Below are 18,627 nucleotides of genomic sequence, written 5' to 3' on the forward strand. Positions count from 1 at the left end.
TCTATTTGTGTAATTTTTTAGGGAAATGGGTAGGCACAAAACTAATCGTTTCGGCTGTGTTGCTAGAAGAAGCCGTGGTCACTGATAGGTAGTTATTTTAAAATATTATTCTGAATACCATTTAAGCACTATTCAAATCAACAAACAATCAACAAAAAAACTTCAATTGCACATAATTTCGTCAAGATACAAGTTTGGACATAATACATAATACATACAAGGCATAATTTACTGTCAATCGCATTATACACGGCATTGTCAATATAATTCCGATTCCATGGGATATGTCCGCGACCAACACTGATTAATGACGATGAAATAGAGTAAATGCGAATCGGTGCTAATGGCACACATGTGGTAAGTGTTAAAGGCAATGTGTGAAATCAGACATTAGTAAAAAGTGCCGGGGTATCGCAGAAGCCGCGAAACATTGCAAGTTGTAAGCTCAAGTTTTGAAGGAATTTACCCGATGAAGATTTAAAAAAAAACAAAGGGTAAAGATCCATAGGCCTGGTTTCTGAATTGACATTTCCAGCTAGTGCTCAAGTCAAAACTCTTGATTCCGGAACCTTTGCTCTATGAATAAGAGTTACTTACTTGAGAAAATGGCTTAAAGACAAACTTTGAAAATCATTTTTTAAGTCATCTGCTTTAACTTCTGTTCCAAACTTCACCTTTTGATTTCACGTTGACGAAACTTTTATGAATTGTCACTGATAAGAAAAAATGTATTCACTGATTCCGTAGTTTAGCTGTGACATAGACAGAGAATCAAATCATCATCTCTAAATGATTTGATAATGTGGCAGTTTGATTCTCGGGAGGTGTTATTATCTATGTTTTTCTTCGCATGATTATGTAGTTAAATCGCAAATGGGTTGTACTGGTTCTGGTTATAGCCGGAGTAAAATTTAATGAGCACTTTTGATCTCATTTTATACATTCGAAGAAAGGTCTTTAGCTTTTTAATATTTAATGTTCTTGGGAAGAGCAATAAGTTCTTAATTTCGCCTGCGAAACCGTGTCATCATAATTATTCGTAGAAAGAAAATGTTTGATGACTTTTATCAGTAAATCCATAAATTAACGCGGTTATACTCGTACGATGCGGTAGGAGAAAAGGTCAGTCAAAACTCATAATCGGCCTGGTTTTGACTGCAAAATGTTTGACTGATGCCCTAGGTCAATATCACTTTTGACAGATTTGTCCAGCCAAAAGTGGTTTTGACCGATTAAGTTTTGACTTTAACATAAAAATATGTTTCTTTTCTACAATCTTATAAGCAAAAAATTATAGATGAAAGTAGAAACACTTGCAACCCACAATGTATAACTATAACTATTGTCTTACCTAGCGACATTTGCGATACTAATACTAGAATTTTATATCGCCTAAGGCCTATGGTAACAACAATAAATTATTGTGTCTAAGCAAGCCTTGGTTTAAGTTGCTTTACATATAATGGGTTATTTCCCTTCATCACAAAGTCCATTTAGCTCTGGGCTAGATAAATTATGATACAGTTATTATACATTCAATTAAAATAAGCTATTTAGAATATATTTAGAAGAAGACCACCATCCAGGCTATGGAATCAGAGCTCTGGTGTATTCTAAGATTCTCACTATAGTTTTGATTGTATTTCAATATTTAGCTTTTAACAATGAGTACTCATTTGTACAGTGGTGACTGAGTTTGTTGCGGCGCTTTTCTTCTCAGCACTTGCCAAATGTTGATCTGCTAGGGTAAAAAGATTATGAGTATGAGACATGTAGCTCGAGCAAAATATTTGACGATTTGTAAGTACAAATTAAATTTTTGACTTTGACAAGTAGCTTAACGAGAATTTAACTTAGTAGTGGTTGAGCAACAACATCATGTAACTTATGGGAATTGCCGTTGCATGGAGAGTAGTTTACATGGGAAGATCCCAAGGGTCGTTCCAAGTTTGTCAATCTGCTTAATTGTTCCTCATAGTGTAGAGTGCTATGTTAACGAGCCACCGCAAATGTATTTTGCATTATTTATGTCGCTAGACAATTCATTAAAGGACTATGTTTCATATCCGTCGTTTGTATTTAAATCATATTATTTTGTCGTACGCATTAAAAAGGTACATTAGACGAAAACTTGTCATTATTGGCCAAAAACCGGAAAAAATAAAAAGTACCCAATGGTACAGTACAGTACTGTATTGAATACCGTACTGTACTGTACAATTGTGACACTGTACTGTACTGTAAAAGATCTCAAATATTTATCAATTGTTTCTTTGTTACAGCTCTCGCGCTGTGCGCTTACGCTGCAGATGTGAAGGAGAAAGAAGATAAGGCTGAGCCTACACAAAACAAGGACAAAAGACAAACACAAGACGAACTTGTGCAAGGTCTTGTTTACAGATCACCGAGAAAACAGGTGAGTGCATCAATTTGTGGTATTTGGGGCCATTTCCCATGTTCTTTATAATGTTTTAGGTGGGTACAGTACAGTCAGTGTCAAATAATTCGTGGCCAAAAAGTTGATAACACAATCGTATTCCAATTGGAACAAAGAAGTGTTACGATTTTTTTGGCTATTTTGGGTGTCACGAACTATGTATTTGACGCTGACTCTACTAAGGCTGGGTTGTACCATTTTACTTTAAGTTTGAAAAACGTCAAAAATCTGTCAAACTCCATACAAAATATTCATGCGGTTATCGTTATAATTACGGCCAAAGTTAGGTGGTGCGACTCAGCCTAAGTATTTAAGAAATACTTCCTGTTTGGTTGGTTGTTAACAGAGAGTTTATCTGCCAGGTATCTCTATCCGAGAGTTGTTAAACCAAAAGTGTAGTTTATTTACCTGAAAAATGTCTAACGCTACGAGGGACGTTATCAACAAAAGTGACAACACGTTAAAGCTCTCTTGTCACTGCTTAAAGGCACAGTCTCCTATACAGGGTGTCCCAGAATGGGTAAATCAAACTGCTAGGGGAGGTAGCTCTACTAATGTACTATCCCTAAAAAATATGAAAAAAAAATTTTGAGACCGGATTTTTTTTAAAATAAAGTGCTCTAAACTCGAAATCTAGTCATTATTTTCGAAAGTTTGTTTACAGATAAACGATGCGATCATGTACAATTAATATTAGTAAGAAAAAAGTACAAATAAACTCCAAACGCAGCAATTATAGCCAGATACTTAGGCAAAGCTGATTTATTTTCACTTTTTCAAAATTTTTTTTTCCTTATGCGCTTTATTTTGTTTCATATTTTTTAGGGATAGTACAATAGTAGAGCTACCTCCTCTAGCAGTTTGTTTCACCCATTCTAGGGCATCCTGTATAGAACTGTTCCATAATCTACGAAGCTAAAATAACGTCCGTCCAAATAAAATATCATAAACTCCAAAGCGACACTATCAAAATCGCTAAACCGTAACAAATTATGACACCGGTTAAATCGAGTAGCAAACGGGCAATGTCCTGCACCCTTTCACTCTTTGCCCCAGATTTCGTCATCGCCGGTCCTGGGACCAGATGGCATTTGGAGGCATGCTACCGATCTTTACTATCAGGTTAATGATCATTATTGAGAAAGTGATGGGCCTTGATTGCTGTGCGAATGATCCTTTAAGCTAGCGGTTATCTATTTAAGATACGCAATATTACGCCCGTATTCACAAACGATGTTTGCTTAATTGAAGCAGCAAATCGAACGCACAGTGTTGAATAGAGCTCTATGATTGGTTCATGTGTCACCCTGTGCGTCCACGCGCACTGTGGGACCTCATAGTAATGTTTGTGAATACGAACGTTGGTATTCTAGCTAGAGTTTGAAGGAACCCATAATGTATGGTTTACAAAACTACATTTTGTAAATACAGAACCCTAGGCATAACCTCTTATGATCTTATCTACTAATAATTTATCTACTCTGGCTATCACCCTGTCATATGAGAGTTTATGGTAAAGAATCCCCCACCATGGCATCACACGGTATGTCATTTATAAGGTTGTAAATCGTTTAGGCTCAAATTACGTCCACATTATAAAAGGCAAGGCAACAAATCTTAGTGGATAGCGAGCCTGGCATTTAGCATACCACTTAAATTTAGCGGATATTTTGCAACAGCGGCTTGGAACACCCTGACCTGTCGTTCTACACACTCTACAATGTTGGACATAAATACAACATAATATTTAGCATCAGATATGTCAACGTGAAATTGTGAACTCTGTCAGTTTATAATATAACGGGTTAGATTGTAAACTAACAGTGGGTTAGGTTAGGTTAGATTGTAATTTAACTACGTCAGATTATAATCTGACGGAATTCTCAATTTTACGGTGACATATTCAACATAAGTAAGCGCCTCTGCTCTGTGGTCTAGTGGTAAGATAGCCTGCAGTTCCTCCGCGGTTGAGGATTCCGGGTGAAGCTCGCTTCCACCTTCGGCCTACATAGTCGGTATTAGTCAGAGAAAAGTGGTCACAATTTAATTAAGTAGATTTCAAACAGTCTCAAGGATTCTTAGAACTGTAATTGAAGGCATTTGACATTCAAATCGGTACTCTTGGTGAGAGCCATTGGGCTCTGATAATAAATGGAATTGTAGAGACACGTAGCTTTTTATAGAATCTGGTAGAACAAGAAGTGTGTCACAACATTAAATTATTTTTGTAGATTTCAAACAGACCCAAGAAATCTAATTTCAGTAATTTGACATTAAAACCAATACTGTTGGTGATAGCTATTGAGCTCTAATGTATTTATAGATATAGGTAATTTTTTATCTTCCGTATACTCGTAAATACTGTGATACTTACTTGAATCATCGGTGTAAGTCTAAGTTCGTCTTTTCACGACCACTCAAATTTAAATTATGTCAGTAATGTTGCGCTTCGAGCACTCTCTCTAGGTATCATGTAGCAATGTAAATACTCTTTTATACTGGCCACGAAGGGCACTAACTATACAACATTTATTCAGGTTATGCCTAACCTAGCTTAGGTGAAAGGTTCAGTTGTATACGGTGTTAGAGACAATATTCTCTTGTCCATGCTCTTTGTAGCCAGTTTAATCGGATAAAACACGTTGGTCAACTGCGCATACAATGTCAAAGGCCAGGCATATTTTAGCTTTTAGCAAACCTCTAGCACTTAAGTCAGTCAGCTTAAGTATGGTAGCGGCACGGGAGGGTGTTTTTTTAATATCCAACGTCAGCGAGACTTCAGAATTATACAGGGTGGAATTTTGTAATGCCACCTGGAGGGAAAGTACTCTTAATATTGTAGATAGAAGATTTCTCTCAAAGAAAACAAATAGAACTGCATTCAAAAATTTCCAAAAATTTGCTTGCCACACCCGCGAATCGAACCAACTAAAATCTGTTAAAAATTACACCCTGTATTTTTATTGCATCGATCGTTAGGGTTAAGTGTAAGGACGAAATCTCTCTAAAAAACTTGATAAATCAAATGAAAGGAAAACAATGAAATCTTAAAATATTTTAATTACCTATGCACAGAAAATTGTATGGTACGGTAGTGAAATTTCGAAAAAATTTCGAAATTCTTTGAATGCAGTTCTCTTTCTTTTCAAAAGTAAAGGAATGTTTTCTTTCAGTAATATTTTCTATCTACAGTATTAAGAGCACTTTCCCTCCAGGAGGCATTACAAAATTCCACCCTGTATACTTTGTCACGTCATAATACGTCAATGTCACCCCTCCCGTACCGCTCACACATCTCAGGCACTGAGTTAATCGCTAGATTATACTTCATTTCGAATACAAATTCGTACAAATAGTAGAAGCTTGCATGTTTTTGTCAGTTATTAAGCGAATTAAAGCTCTATTGGTTTAAAAATAAGTCTTCTCTTTGCTTACAAAATGAATGTCAGCTTATGTCGACCGCAGAGCACGGCGGGACGACAAAACCACACGTTGGTTGCTCTTACTTCAGCATGTTACCTGAAAAGAGATTAACTAGAATCTAGGCACAACGTTTAAGTATTATTTCAACTGCCTTATATTTAAAGGTATGATATTTATTTTAAAAAAATATAGCATTTACTTTTTAAAGCCTTATTTGTATAATAAACACAAATGCGCGCATATAAAAGGGTCGTATGGAAAGCACATTCTACTTCATAATAAGCATCTATTTTATTACGCACATGTTTATTTTGACGATTTACGCCCGTATTCACAAACATTACTATGAGGTCTCACAGTGCGCGTGGACACAGAGTCACATACGAACCAATCACAGAACTCTATTCAACTCTGTACGTTCGATTTGCAGCTTCACTTAAACAGGCATCGTTTGTGAATTACGGGCGTTAGACTACGTGTTGCGTATAATTTGAGCATAGTAAATTGGTAGTAAAGTCGCTTGATTTTGATGTACCTTTTCTTAACCGCTTGAGTCCCAGACGGCATTCATTAATGTCATAACAATTGATTATTATCTATTGTGTCTAGATTAGCGGGCCTTGAAGGATTAAGCCAGGTTTGTTATTTGTTACCTGCTTCAAAGTACTTTTACTGTTTCACGTTACAAAATCGGATTCGTCAATTTAATAATAACGTAGACCTGCCCTGTTCTAATTGCGGCTAGGATTTCTTAAATTGAGCTATTAACTGGCCTGTGCCAACCGACCTCAGACATCGGTCAACAAGAACAGCCCACTCACTTTGAACGGTTTCTAGCAATTACATGATTATTTACTTAGAACATTAAAAAACAATTTACATTTTCAGATTTAAAATGTAATAATAATTTGATAAAAAAAAATGTAGAAACTATTTTGAAAATTATAAATAACTTGAAAAAATCGAACTGCCTCAGGCGTGAATTGAACCCACGACCTTCCGCTTGCCGGGCGACTGCTCTTTCAACTGAGCTACTTAGACACTGGATGAACCCTTCAAGTTATTTATAATTTTCAAATTAGTTGGAGATGCAACTCTTAATGCAAAAAAATTAAATAACTATGCATAAACTATTTTTTAACGATTAAAGTTTTTCAGCTTTCCATGTTTGCCATTTGCCATTAAGTAAATCCTAAAATTATTTTTAAAAAATGTAACTGAGATGAGAATGCCTACGCTAAAAATAACATGTGTGTCTGGGCTAGGTACCGAAACATCAGCTTCTATAGGAGAAAAAATGATGTAGAGTCATAGATACAAAGTCCTGAAAACAATATTTTGTCATCTTGATGTGATGAATGTGATTCAAAATAGTTGACAAATTGTAGTCAATGTTTTAAAGAACACTAAAGTGTTTGAAACTGTATTGTGCTGTTTTATAATTTTGAGCTGTGTCCCGCCTTCGACCGTAATTATCGGTTGTAAGTCTTTTCTTACAAGACAAGCGTCATCACAATTTGGGACTTTCTCTGGCAAATTTCTACGATTTGTTGACGAATGTAAAAGGCATTGTGTCGGGCTATTATAGGAAATGTGATAGTTTTTGTTCCGCAAATAATAGGTGCGAATAAACCGCAATATTCGCGGACAATAAATATTTTTAACTGGATGGATAAAACGTGAAGTTACATAAGTAGTGTGTACTTAAGTTAGTGTCACTCAAGTTGAGTAGTTAACACCAACAATCTAATATCATGTTTTTGTGAGCGATCAAAACGCGATTCCTTCCTTCCTTCGTAAAGGATACTTACATAAAAATCCGTAATTCTAAAAAGTAATTATGTATAGTATTGCGTATTTAATAGATATCAAAAACTTTTATTTGAAGCGGTTTTTGTCTGTAATATAGAAATAAACCTAACGATATTAAATATGATGACTGTCTGTATAATGTAATTTCTTTTTCTCTACACAATTAAATTCTGCCTTTTATATTATGCCGACTCTCATTCAAAGAATATAAAAATAAAGGTCTTATTATGCCCAGAATGGATTAAAGGCACATCATACGTTTCCACCTCACCGCTTTTTACGCGTTACTTAATGTAAGATGAATAATTAATTCCAGAGAACACTTCATAAGGCCACCCTGTATGCCTACCCTCGTCAGGCGCACGTTTTTATTACGTTGCTCTACCTACTCACTGCCACATTATCTTTGTGGCTATTTTGGTACATTAAACGTTTAGTAAAATACAATAGAAAAGTAATTTATGAAAAAAAAACTAAATTAAATAGCAACCATAAACTGATGCTATCACGAAAGTGATTTGACAGGGGCACAGTAGAGAAAAATCATGATTGAGATAAGTAAGATCGAATAAGGTATGGGAATCGATTAGAAAAAATATGGAAATTGTATTTTGAAAAAAAAATCATAAATAACCAGTGGCTGAATTTATCTAGGTAGAGCTATTTAGACATTGATTAAATAAATAAATAAATAAATATCTTTGGACAATCTCACACAGCGCCATCTAGCCCCAAAGTAAGCAATTAATATGCTTGTGTTATGGGTGCTAGCTTAACGGATATACTACTTATATACTTTTTTTTAAATACATACATATTATACATAGTAACACCCAGACCCGTCACAGAAATTAAAATTCATCATTTCAATTTCTGCCCGGCCGGGAATCGAACCCGGGACCTCTCGGCATAGTAGTCCGTTCTGAACCACTACACCAAACGGTAGACAAGACATTGATCCTCCTAGACATTGATCTAATTAAACATAACGATAGCAATTAACAAACTTAATAAGGTCACACTTTTCCCTTCCCCTCTCATGTATTAAATATGTCGTAGTTAACATTGAACATCGTTTTGTTTCTAATTAAAAAGCACCGAGTTTCTTGCGCTGCTTCTTTTCAGCACTAGCCCACATTACTTTCCCGAAGCAGTGGTAGGGTTGGGACATGTAAAAGTGCACTTTGGGAGCCTACTTGCTTAAATAAATGTGTTATACAATGCTGTTTGTTTTTCTAACAATAAAACAAAAATAAACGATTTGATTTGATCATCAACTTGACTGCAGTTATAATATGTCCAATGGACATTGTCCATAGCACTGATCTATTTGTCTAACCCTCAATTTTAAACGAGTTAACATCTATGTAATGAGGACTCGTGGTTATTATTTATAAGTTGTCACTTCATTCTAAGTCAATTGATATTTAATATAGGACTACATTAGCTCAGTGGTTACGTTGGCGATATCATCTTTTAATTTGCCAGATAACATGTTGGCCATCGGCATAATTATATTATGAAATCTGGTTAGCACACTTCAGATTAAGAATATTGCATGAATATTTATTTTGTACGTCTACCTTCTGCTCTATTTTCAATTTAAAGTGGAATAATATAATAAGTATTATTTATAACACAAGCACAATACGTTTTGCACATGTAGTTAGGAACGTTGAAACATAAGGGCTTATTTTATGTTTTCACTCCCCCGGAATGTCCAGCTTTTGTTTGTCCAAAATTATTATTACTCACAGTACCTAAACAGTATTATTTTTAGAATCACGAAGCTTTGATGATAATCGAAACTTTTTAGGAGTTTTAACAAGCAAAATACATATAAATTACATACTAAAATGTTACAACACTAACAAATAATACCCCACTTGATCACGCTCTGTCTCATCCGGGTGCTTCTAAATCTTTACATGTGGCCACACTAATGCAGATTCACCACATTAGCTACGTAATTTGCGACAGTTGTGTAAACTGTAAAACATTCACAATTCATTAGTCTCATCACTACTGTCACAACGACTCTGTTACACCACTACTCATAATGGGAGCACGAAATAACAGTTTGGCGCAGCTCTATCGCAATCGTTAATAACACCAGACAAGGAATGCACCGTTATTTTGTAACGGAAAACAACACAAATGCACCTAATGCGATTGGGAAATCGTTGTCACATATAACGAGCACCGTTATAATGCACTTCTGAAAGAATGATACCTATCATTACAGTTTTAAGTGGGGGATTTAATCTCGTAATGAGAGACGCCATGTTTACACAATCGTGACTAACATTAACGGGTCTTATTATCTGTTACAAATAGTTTTAGAACCTACATTTTGAACATAACTATTGTAAGGAGTAGGTATTTATAGATACATTTTGCTACTCTAATATTGAACTGGTTGCTTCTTCCATGATTATTAGTTTGCATTTTCAAGTAACAAAATCATCTCAGTTTTCATCGGAAATTATGAAACGATAACACTTATTGAAAACACACTCGTATTACTACGTTCTCATCAACAGTTAAAAAGAAACAACCACAAAGTTTACTATTATGAGTGTTCTTTTATACACGAGAATGGATTTTTTTACGTGTCCATAAAAAACCTCTATAATTTTACAACTTCAATTTTTCATGACTTTAATCTCTATGAAAGGTGACAGTTAATTCGCTTCACTTACTTCACAGTTGGTTTATGAATAGTAATTTAGCTATAATTGTAGTACTTGGACAAGTATTGATATCTGAGATCTGTAAAATATCTTCTGAGAAATTACGTTTGCCAGTAATTTTCTCGCTATCATACTGGCTGTAGGAAACAGCTCGGTATACTTTAAATTTACTGTTAATTAAGATTATTGTCTCTCTACTCGATATCATGCGACTGTTTCTCGGTAATGAAGTCGCTCTCACAGGGACAATATTAGAACGACAATTTAATCTTAATTTATGATATTTATTTATTTTTTCACTCTTCAATAAGTTATTCAATATAACTAATTTCATTAATAGTTTCACAGAATCTCGTCACAGTACTAAGTAAAGTCACAAAGTCAGAAATTGACTGGACTAATCATTGCTTATTTCAGTTCGTATACTCACCTACTTGAGAGGATAAGACATTAATACTTGAACAAGTCTAAACACCTCCCACAAATTACTAACGTTAGGTGTTCATTGTATTTATGACATTGTTATTGCAACTTAAAGACAACGAAATTGCCAATTTTGATGCAGTAACCATTTCTCTTCTTGATTGACTCTTTATTTCCTAGAAAAACTGAAGAATAGTTAGTTAGTCATTTGTTATTTAAGGTGTATCAATCCACAGACAACGTCGTTAGAGACACATTGTCGTTGGAGGAAAGTGAAAAACGGACACGCACGACAGATTAATGAATCCAGATGAGTTAACAGACGCGCCGGTTGATTAGTCTGGGTAGGCCACGTGATCAGGGTTGTCAGAGACTAATTTACCGATTTTGGAATGATGAGGGGACGTTATGATATCAATATTAAAGAGATTTTGTGTAGTAAGTGGTAGGAAGATTGTGTTTTTACGACGCAAGGTTATTTTTTTATCAAATATGAGTAAATAATATATTGTTTTGTTTACCTACAAGTCCGTTAGATATTCTCAAGTGTTGAAATGAGTTAAAATTTATTCAAATTATGCTTCACGGCATTTTGGTCTAGCTAGGAATTCCTCCATGTGAACATAAGTGGTAAAATATTTATTACTAATACGCACGCAAACGCACACGGAAAGTTCTCGAGTGGCGACCACGGACTGGAAGATGTAGCGTGGGCAGGCCTCCTACTAGGTGGACCGACGATCTGGCAAAGGTCGCGGGAAGAGCCTGGATGCGGGCAGCGCAGGACCGTTCATTATTGAAAACCTTGGGCGAGGCCTTTGTCCAGCAGTGGACGTCATTTGGATGAAATGATGATGATGATGATGATGATGCACGCAAAAACTGCAGAAGGGATTTTTAAAACCACAACTTTGTAAGCTCTAGTTTATCAGTGCAACCGAAAAATATTATTGCAGAGGCTAATGAAATTAAAGATGAGCTGCACACGTAAGTAGGTATGTTGCTTACGTCTGCTACTAACCTATAATCTACATTGCGTTATTAAAATACGACCAGTTGGACCAAATCATTGGCACAGCTGTAACAACCATTAGTAACTTAAAAGTAGTTAAGTAATCGTACTCCGGATGTAAATGCACCGCCAGCCCTAGCGTTGTGTAAAGACCGATCGGCGCGTGCGACCGCCCCCCGTTTCGAAAATGGCCGATAATCGCCGCATTGTCTCAGTTTTCCTCGGCTTTCACCACGCATCTAATGTAATACATAATTGCGGTATTATGACACGCGCATGCTCTGTTGTCACACTATCAATTTGTCGGGACCACTTCCAGCCGATTGTTTAAATTGTTTTGTGGGAAACACTGTTTAGATTAGCCTTCCGTGTGTTCTAAGCTGTAGTTTAGGTCATTGTGAAACATAGTACGCTGTTTTGAAATTAAGCTCGATGTTATTAGAAATAGACAGATGTTTTCGTTTTTGTTGATGTTTTGGATTATGTATCTACCTATGTCATAATTTGGCTGTGACGTAATTAATAACATAATTGTTTTATCTTTTCAGGAACAGGTCGCGCCAGTCGAAGAAAATCAAGAAGAAGATAAAAATAGGTGAGTTTCAATATCATAAAAAATACCTACTAAAGAGTAAACCCAAAATGAAATAACTGTTTATGAACCAGCAATACAAGAATAGCAATCATTGTTACGTTAGTACTTTCAATGCAAAACTTTTCCGATACCGACTACCGTTTCTCTGTCGGTTCGTTTGCCTTCATCGTACTTTTCATTGCACGTGATCTTACACTTCATGTCATTGTCTGTGTTCCCATTTTACATTGTTTTTGTTCCCATGTTGCTATTGATTGTCTACGTTACCGTGAAGTTCATAGAAGAATGTTAAAACTATTATTCAGTATACGATTGTGATAATGTTTGTTATGGACTTCTAAATTCTGACACACATTAAGTTGGTGATGTAGTTTTTTTTGTAAATGAATTAACCGCTGTGAGGTTTTGAATCATAAAGTTCGGTTTGGGAATGTTCGCAGTGCGAATTTGGGACGCGAGCAAATGTTTGCGCAACTAATGCTCGTAAACAAAACATCTCTTCAATACTATCTCTGAGGAGATCAAAACCAATTATCACCTTACCCTTCAAGTACCCACAAATCGAGACAATAGAAATTAATTTGGTTTGATTATTTAATGACTAAACACATCAAAATATTAGGCTCAGTTGCACCACCTAACTTTAACCGTAACTATAACGAAAACCGGTGCTTTTTGCATGAAATTTGACAGCCCAGCCTTAACGTTTAAACTGTCATCCACAGAAGTGACGAGGAGTACCGCCCAGGGCAAGTGTTCTCGCTAAACGCCCAGGAGTTGTTGGAGCTGCAGCCAGAGAGGAAGGCGCCGCTGTCCAGCGACCAGCTCCTCCAGCAGATATACTCGCCCCAGGAGCACAAGCAGAATCTACAGCAGAATCTACAGCAGCTCTACTACTTGGAGCCTCAGCCTCAAGTTGGACGTCAGGTCTGTGTCATTTTTTTTGTCAAAGTTACGAATCAGGCCACAAGAGAGAAACTGCATCTCACCTGATATTTTTTTTCTTAATGAAAGTTATTGTATTGCATACCTTTCCAAGATCTAACATGACTGAATAATAAGCAAATCTCCGGAAAATCATGGTAGAATTTGATGTGAACTGTCAATAGACTGGAATGATATTCATTCGTGTTGATTATTTCTTTAAGCTTGATTTGAAAATATAACACTTAAATACATTAAATTTTGGTTTAGCTGTTAATTAATTTCCAAACTTAATTTTTTTACTAACAAGATCATCGTATGTCATCTAATTAGCTCATGCCCATTGCCCATGCCCATATTATCTCATTACAGGTCTCCCTCCAACCATCCCACGCTGTCATCGCCCGTCCCCACTACTCGTCCAACGGCGGTGAAGCGTCTGTGGGGGCTGCTCTCTCAGTCAGCGACACTGGGGCCAGTCCTCAGCCCTACGACCAGGAGCTACTGGCTCTGCTCCAAGTCAGGCCCGAGGAGCCTCGTCAGCATCAGCAGACCTACTCGCAGCCGCAGCCTATTCAGCAAACTTCAGCGCCTAATCTTGCCTCTCAGCAACACCAGCAGGTAACTATTGACATAAATTATGTAGAAGATGTAATAAATTCATTGTCTAAAGTTTAAGAATCCATTTGTCATTCATTTCATCATCATCATCATCAAGGTGGACCGACGACATCATAAAGGTAGCAGGGAAGCGCTGGACGCAGGCCGCTACAATCGATCAACATGGAAAGCACTGGGGGAGGCCTATGTTCAGCAGTGGACGTCCTGTGGGTGAAATGATGGATGATGATGATGATGTCATTCATTTATTTTTGAATTGTTGAGCAAAAGGTTAAAATTTCGACTGATAGTTTAATTTATTTATTGTTATTGTAAAAGTATTATCATGAAATTTTTTCCACAATTTCAGATTGACAGATACCTTACCAAGCCGACCAAAAAGACCACGAAACTACGCAACAAGGCGCAGATCACGCCACCTCAGTCGCCTACCGCGCCACAGCAGTACTTGATCGAAACCACCAATGTTCAGCAACAGCAAGCGCAGCCCAGTCACCAGCAAATTCAACAACAGTACCGTCCCGCTCCTCAACAACAGAGACCAGTCCAATCTCTCCGCTACGTGCCGATTCAACAGCAGCAGACTCAACAAGTTTTATACGAACGCCCTGAGCCACAAGGACTCAAAGTGATCCCTGCCCCGAAACTTCAGCAACAGCCAAGACCTCAAATCGCCTACAGAATCGTACCACAATACCAGCAACCTGAAGCCACGCCAAAGCAGTACCGACTAATCGAAGCTCCTCGTCAGCAACCAGCCAAGCAAGAACAAAGAGCATATACCGCTGAAAGGCCAGTCACTTACCTGAAACGTTACCCTGAACCAGAAAAGATGAGGGCCGTGAAAATATACGAGCAAGTTGACTTACCTTCACCGCCACAGCCCGCTCAAATCCTTGGAGAACAGTACTACCTTCGTCCAGTGTACAGACAGCAACCTGAGCAGCGTGCCAGGTTTGATGTCCCTGTGCCTTTGAGACAAGTCGAACAACGTCCTATTGAAGCGACTAAAGCTCCATCTTCTGCTATTTACGTGAGTAAAAACGTAGCCCCTAAAAAACTCAGGCCTCAGCCTGTCAGGCAAGAACAGAATGTGAAGATTGAACAGCCATCGAGGGAGCAGTATTCTAGGGTAGAGCAGTCAGCACATTACGAGCCTGTGAGCATCGAGCAGCATGGGCAGAGCATCGAGGAACAGAGGGCGCAGCTCCCTCCTCCGAGAAATAACAAGGCGTATACTCCTGAGGAGTTCGCTGCCTTAGTAGCTGCGGGATACTCCGTCACTCCCGTTCCCGTGAGTGCCTTAAACTCCCATGGGGCTCAATCTAGGTCCTTATTAGAGCCCGTGCCCACACAACTGACGAAAAGAAGACCGCTGTACCGACGACCCCAGTATCTCCCTATAAGAGACGACGCGCCTTGAAAATGAACCCTGTACATAAATTAGAATTATTTTTGTAAACTAAAGATAGTGATACTAAAAAATTGTTTTATTCACCTTCATTTTAAAAACACAATTTGTCGCTTTATAGCTGTTGTTTCATATAAAACTCATGAATAAGTAGGAAATAAACGTTTTAATAGTTAGTTATAAGGAAATAGTTACACCGACATAGGTCTTTAATCAAACGAAGTAGGACTAACCGCACTTTTCCAGAGACAAGATGAAAACAACCGCTGGATTTCATTACGCTTTCGCCAAACCACATTTCCTCTGTTATTGGATATTCCGTTGTTCCGAGTGGGACGTGTGGCTTATGACACTCATAATAAATTTATCTCTTTATAATAATTATGCATAAAAAGGTATACTTTTAAGTAGATTTGTAGAAAAGAATTGGCACATAAATCTACCTAGGTATACCCAGTTGCTGCAATTGGCGAAGGCGAGTGAGCTTTACACGTGTGGTCTACTATTCGTTTTTCAAAAGTTTTGAGAGACATTACACTCTCGTTATGTGTATGTACACGTACACACACACAAGTAAAGCTCACTCGCCTTCGTATAATTGCAAGAACTATAAAATTAAATACTGTGACATCATATGGGGTATAAGTGCTAGTTTGCATGAATCACCGAAGTTAGTTTAGGTTTAGGGTGACTCAAATACCTATTTGGGTCACTTAACGATTAGAATTTGATTCGAATCCCGAAATAGACAAGTTTTCGCAGTTGCGACGTCTCTCTTAACGAGAAGTAATATTATTATGTTGTACCACAACGCTGAGTGAGAGTTACAAAATTTAATATTTAATATCATTATGCTAGAAAATTAAAAATTATAATAGTAGCAATAGCTGTGGTAATAGCAAGAAATTATGCAAGAATCCGTTTAGTAAGACATGAGCAATGTTCAATTAGTGAGTTTTATAAAACCACGAAAATTTAATTTTCCCTAAAATAGTTAAAACGATCACGAAAACCCAATAGAAATTAAAAGGTGAAACCAATTAATCCACTTGGAATTAATTTTCCGAGCACTGAACAATAAAACAGTTGTTAATCCAAACAATCATTTTAATGAAATTCTAATGAACGTGAAACCAGTACAACACTTATAATTCAATTATTACTTGGATTGGGCCGCGAAGTTTTATTTAACGAGAAAAGTTTGACATTCACCAAAAACTTTAACGACTTGGGAGTCAAAGCTCCAATGTGACATAAAGCAGTAGGCCCACTAGTAAGTGAACATACATCATCATCCATCATTTCAGCCACAGGACATCCAGTGCTGAATATAAGCCTCTACCAATGATTTCCAGATTACTTGGTTGGTTGCGGCCTGCATCCCGTGAAAATGACCAGAACCAAAATGATTTCTGAAACATCTTCATGGATAACACCAATAAGACTAGAATTCTAGCTAATTTCGGTTTAATTTAGCTGTTTTGATCATTACATATTCTATGCAGCTATGTCTGGAACTGGAACGAAATGAAAATAGCCCTATGACATTAATATTCATATCAATAGATCAGCTTAATGTAAAATTATTGTGGTTAACATTAAGCCTCACCTTTGTGGCAGATTTAATTACGATTCGATGTCAAAATTACTAATACATTAATTATCTTTAGACGCTGATGGTGGCCCTTATGAAATTAAAAATATTATTATTATGAAAATAAAATTAGACTTTCTGTACATTCTTCTCTTGTGATCTGAGGCGAAATAAATATAGGTATGGCCATGGGTCCCAAGGTAGTTTTGAATTTTCACGGCGAATGCTCTAATTACAAAAGTTGTAGATTGAAGTAATGTGAAGTAAGTAAAATCATATTCTTCTATGCTTATTTTAAAACTAGCGGCCGCCCGCGACTTCGTACGCGTGGATCTCGTTTTACCCCCCCTTCATCTATCTTACGCGGTTCAGATATTTTCATACAATTTTTTTCCCGCTAACTCCCGTTCCCGTGGGAATTTTGCAATATCCTGTTGTAACTAAGCTTTAAATTTACTAAGGTACCTGCATGCCAAATTTCAAGAGTCTATCTTACGCATTTTAGATTTTTTTATACAAATGTTTTTTCCCGCTAACTCCCGTTCCCGTGGGAATTTTGCAATATCCTGTTGTAACTAAGCTTTAAGTTTACTAAGATACCTGCATGCCAAATTTCAAGAGTCTATCTTACGCGGTTCAGATTTTTTCATACAATTTTTTTCCCGCTAACTCCCGTTCCCGTGAGAATTTTGCAATATCCTATTGTAACTAAGCTTTAAGTTTACTAAGGTACCTTCATGCTAAATTTCAAGGGTCTATCTTACGCGGTTTAGATTTTTTCATACAAATGTTTTTTCCTACTAACTCCCGTTCCCGTGGGAATCTTGCAATATCCTGTTGTAACTAAGCTTTAAGTTTACTAAGGTACCTGCATGCCAAAGGACATTGGGAACTTTAATATGAGAAAATGCCCCACGGCGGACAAAGATGAAACGTATTTTATGTCAAAGCTTTATACTTGTAGGTATATTCACTTAAAGCGCTATGTTGTGATATATGGGAATTCTGAGATATGACGAGTCTAAGTTGAAAATATATTTGTCTAAAATGATTTGATATTTTTATATGTTATGTTGTTTGGCATTGCAGAGTAACCAATAAAAGTAAATAAAATAATATGTATAAATAACTAAAAAATAATAAAATAATATAAATAAATAAAATATTATAAATACTTAAATTAATATTAGACAACATCTCATATATTACTCCAACCCAAAATAAGTAGCTAAGGCATTTGTGTTTTGGAAATCGGGAACGACGAACCACAACACACCCAAACCAGAGACAATGTGAAAAGATCGTTTTCTATATTGTCCCGGCTGGGAATCGAACCCGGGACCTCAGGATTGGCCCGGCACACCTTGAAAACCGGTGTGTGCGCCTCTCCGCCACCGAGGTCGTCAAAAATGTTACCTAAATGTAAAATAAAATAAAATATTAAAACTTCATTTTCTCAATATTCCCATATAAGAGAGAAAAAAAATGCACGGAAATTCATTGGATATTAGTATGTATCATCTGTGATAGGTTTCGTTTGTGTCCGCTACTTTTCGAAAAGTGGGGCAAAAAGTTCCCAATGTCATTTCAAGCGTCTAACTTAAGTAGTTTAGATTTTTCATACAAATGTTTTTTTCCCGCTAACTCCCGTTCCCGTAGGAATTTTGCAATATCCTGTTGTA

General features: G+C 36.8%; 1 protein-coding gene across 1 annotated transcript in view; it reads left to right on the forward strand.

The window, feature by feature from the left end:
• LOC135081579 (putative mediator of RNA polymerase II transcription subunit 12) overlaps nt 1-15,430 on the forward strand; it is a 68,581-nt gene extending 53,151 nt beyond the window's left edge. Inside the window, exons 2-6 of the mRNA XM_063976323.1 lie at nt 2,283-2,416; nt 12,349-12,395; nt 13,121-13,322; nt 13,692-13,940; nt 14,290-15,430. Coding sequence (XP_063832393.1) covers nt 2,283-2,416; nt 12,349-12,395; nt 13,121-13,322; nt 13,692-13,940; nt 14,290-15,363 — 1,706 coding nt within the window. The 3' untranslated portion in view covers nt 15,364-15,430. The remainder of the gene's footprint in view (nt 1-2,282; nt 2,417-12,348; nt 12,396-13,120; nt 13,323-13,691; nt 13,941-14,289) is intronic.
• Nucleotides 15,431-18,627: the final 3,197 nt, after the last annotated feature.

Source organism: Ostrinia nubilalis, chromosome 20 (assembly GCF_963855985.1).
Source record: "Ostrinia nubilalis chromosome 20, ilOstNubi1.1, whole genome shotgun sequence".
NCBI classification, from domain to species: domain Eukaryota; kingdom Metazoa; phylum Arthropoda; class Insecta; order Lepidoptera; family Crambidae; genus Ostrinia; species Ostrinia nubilalis.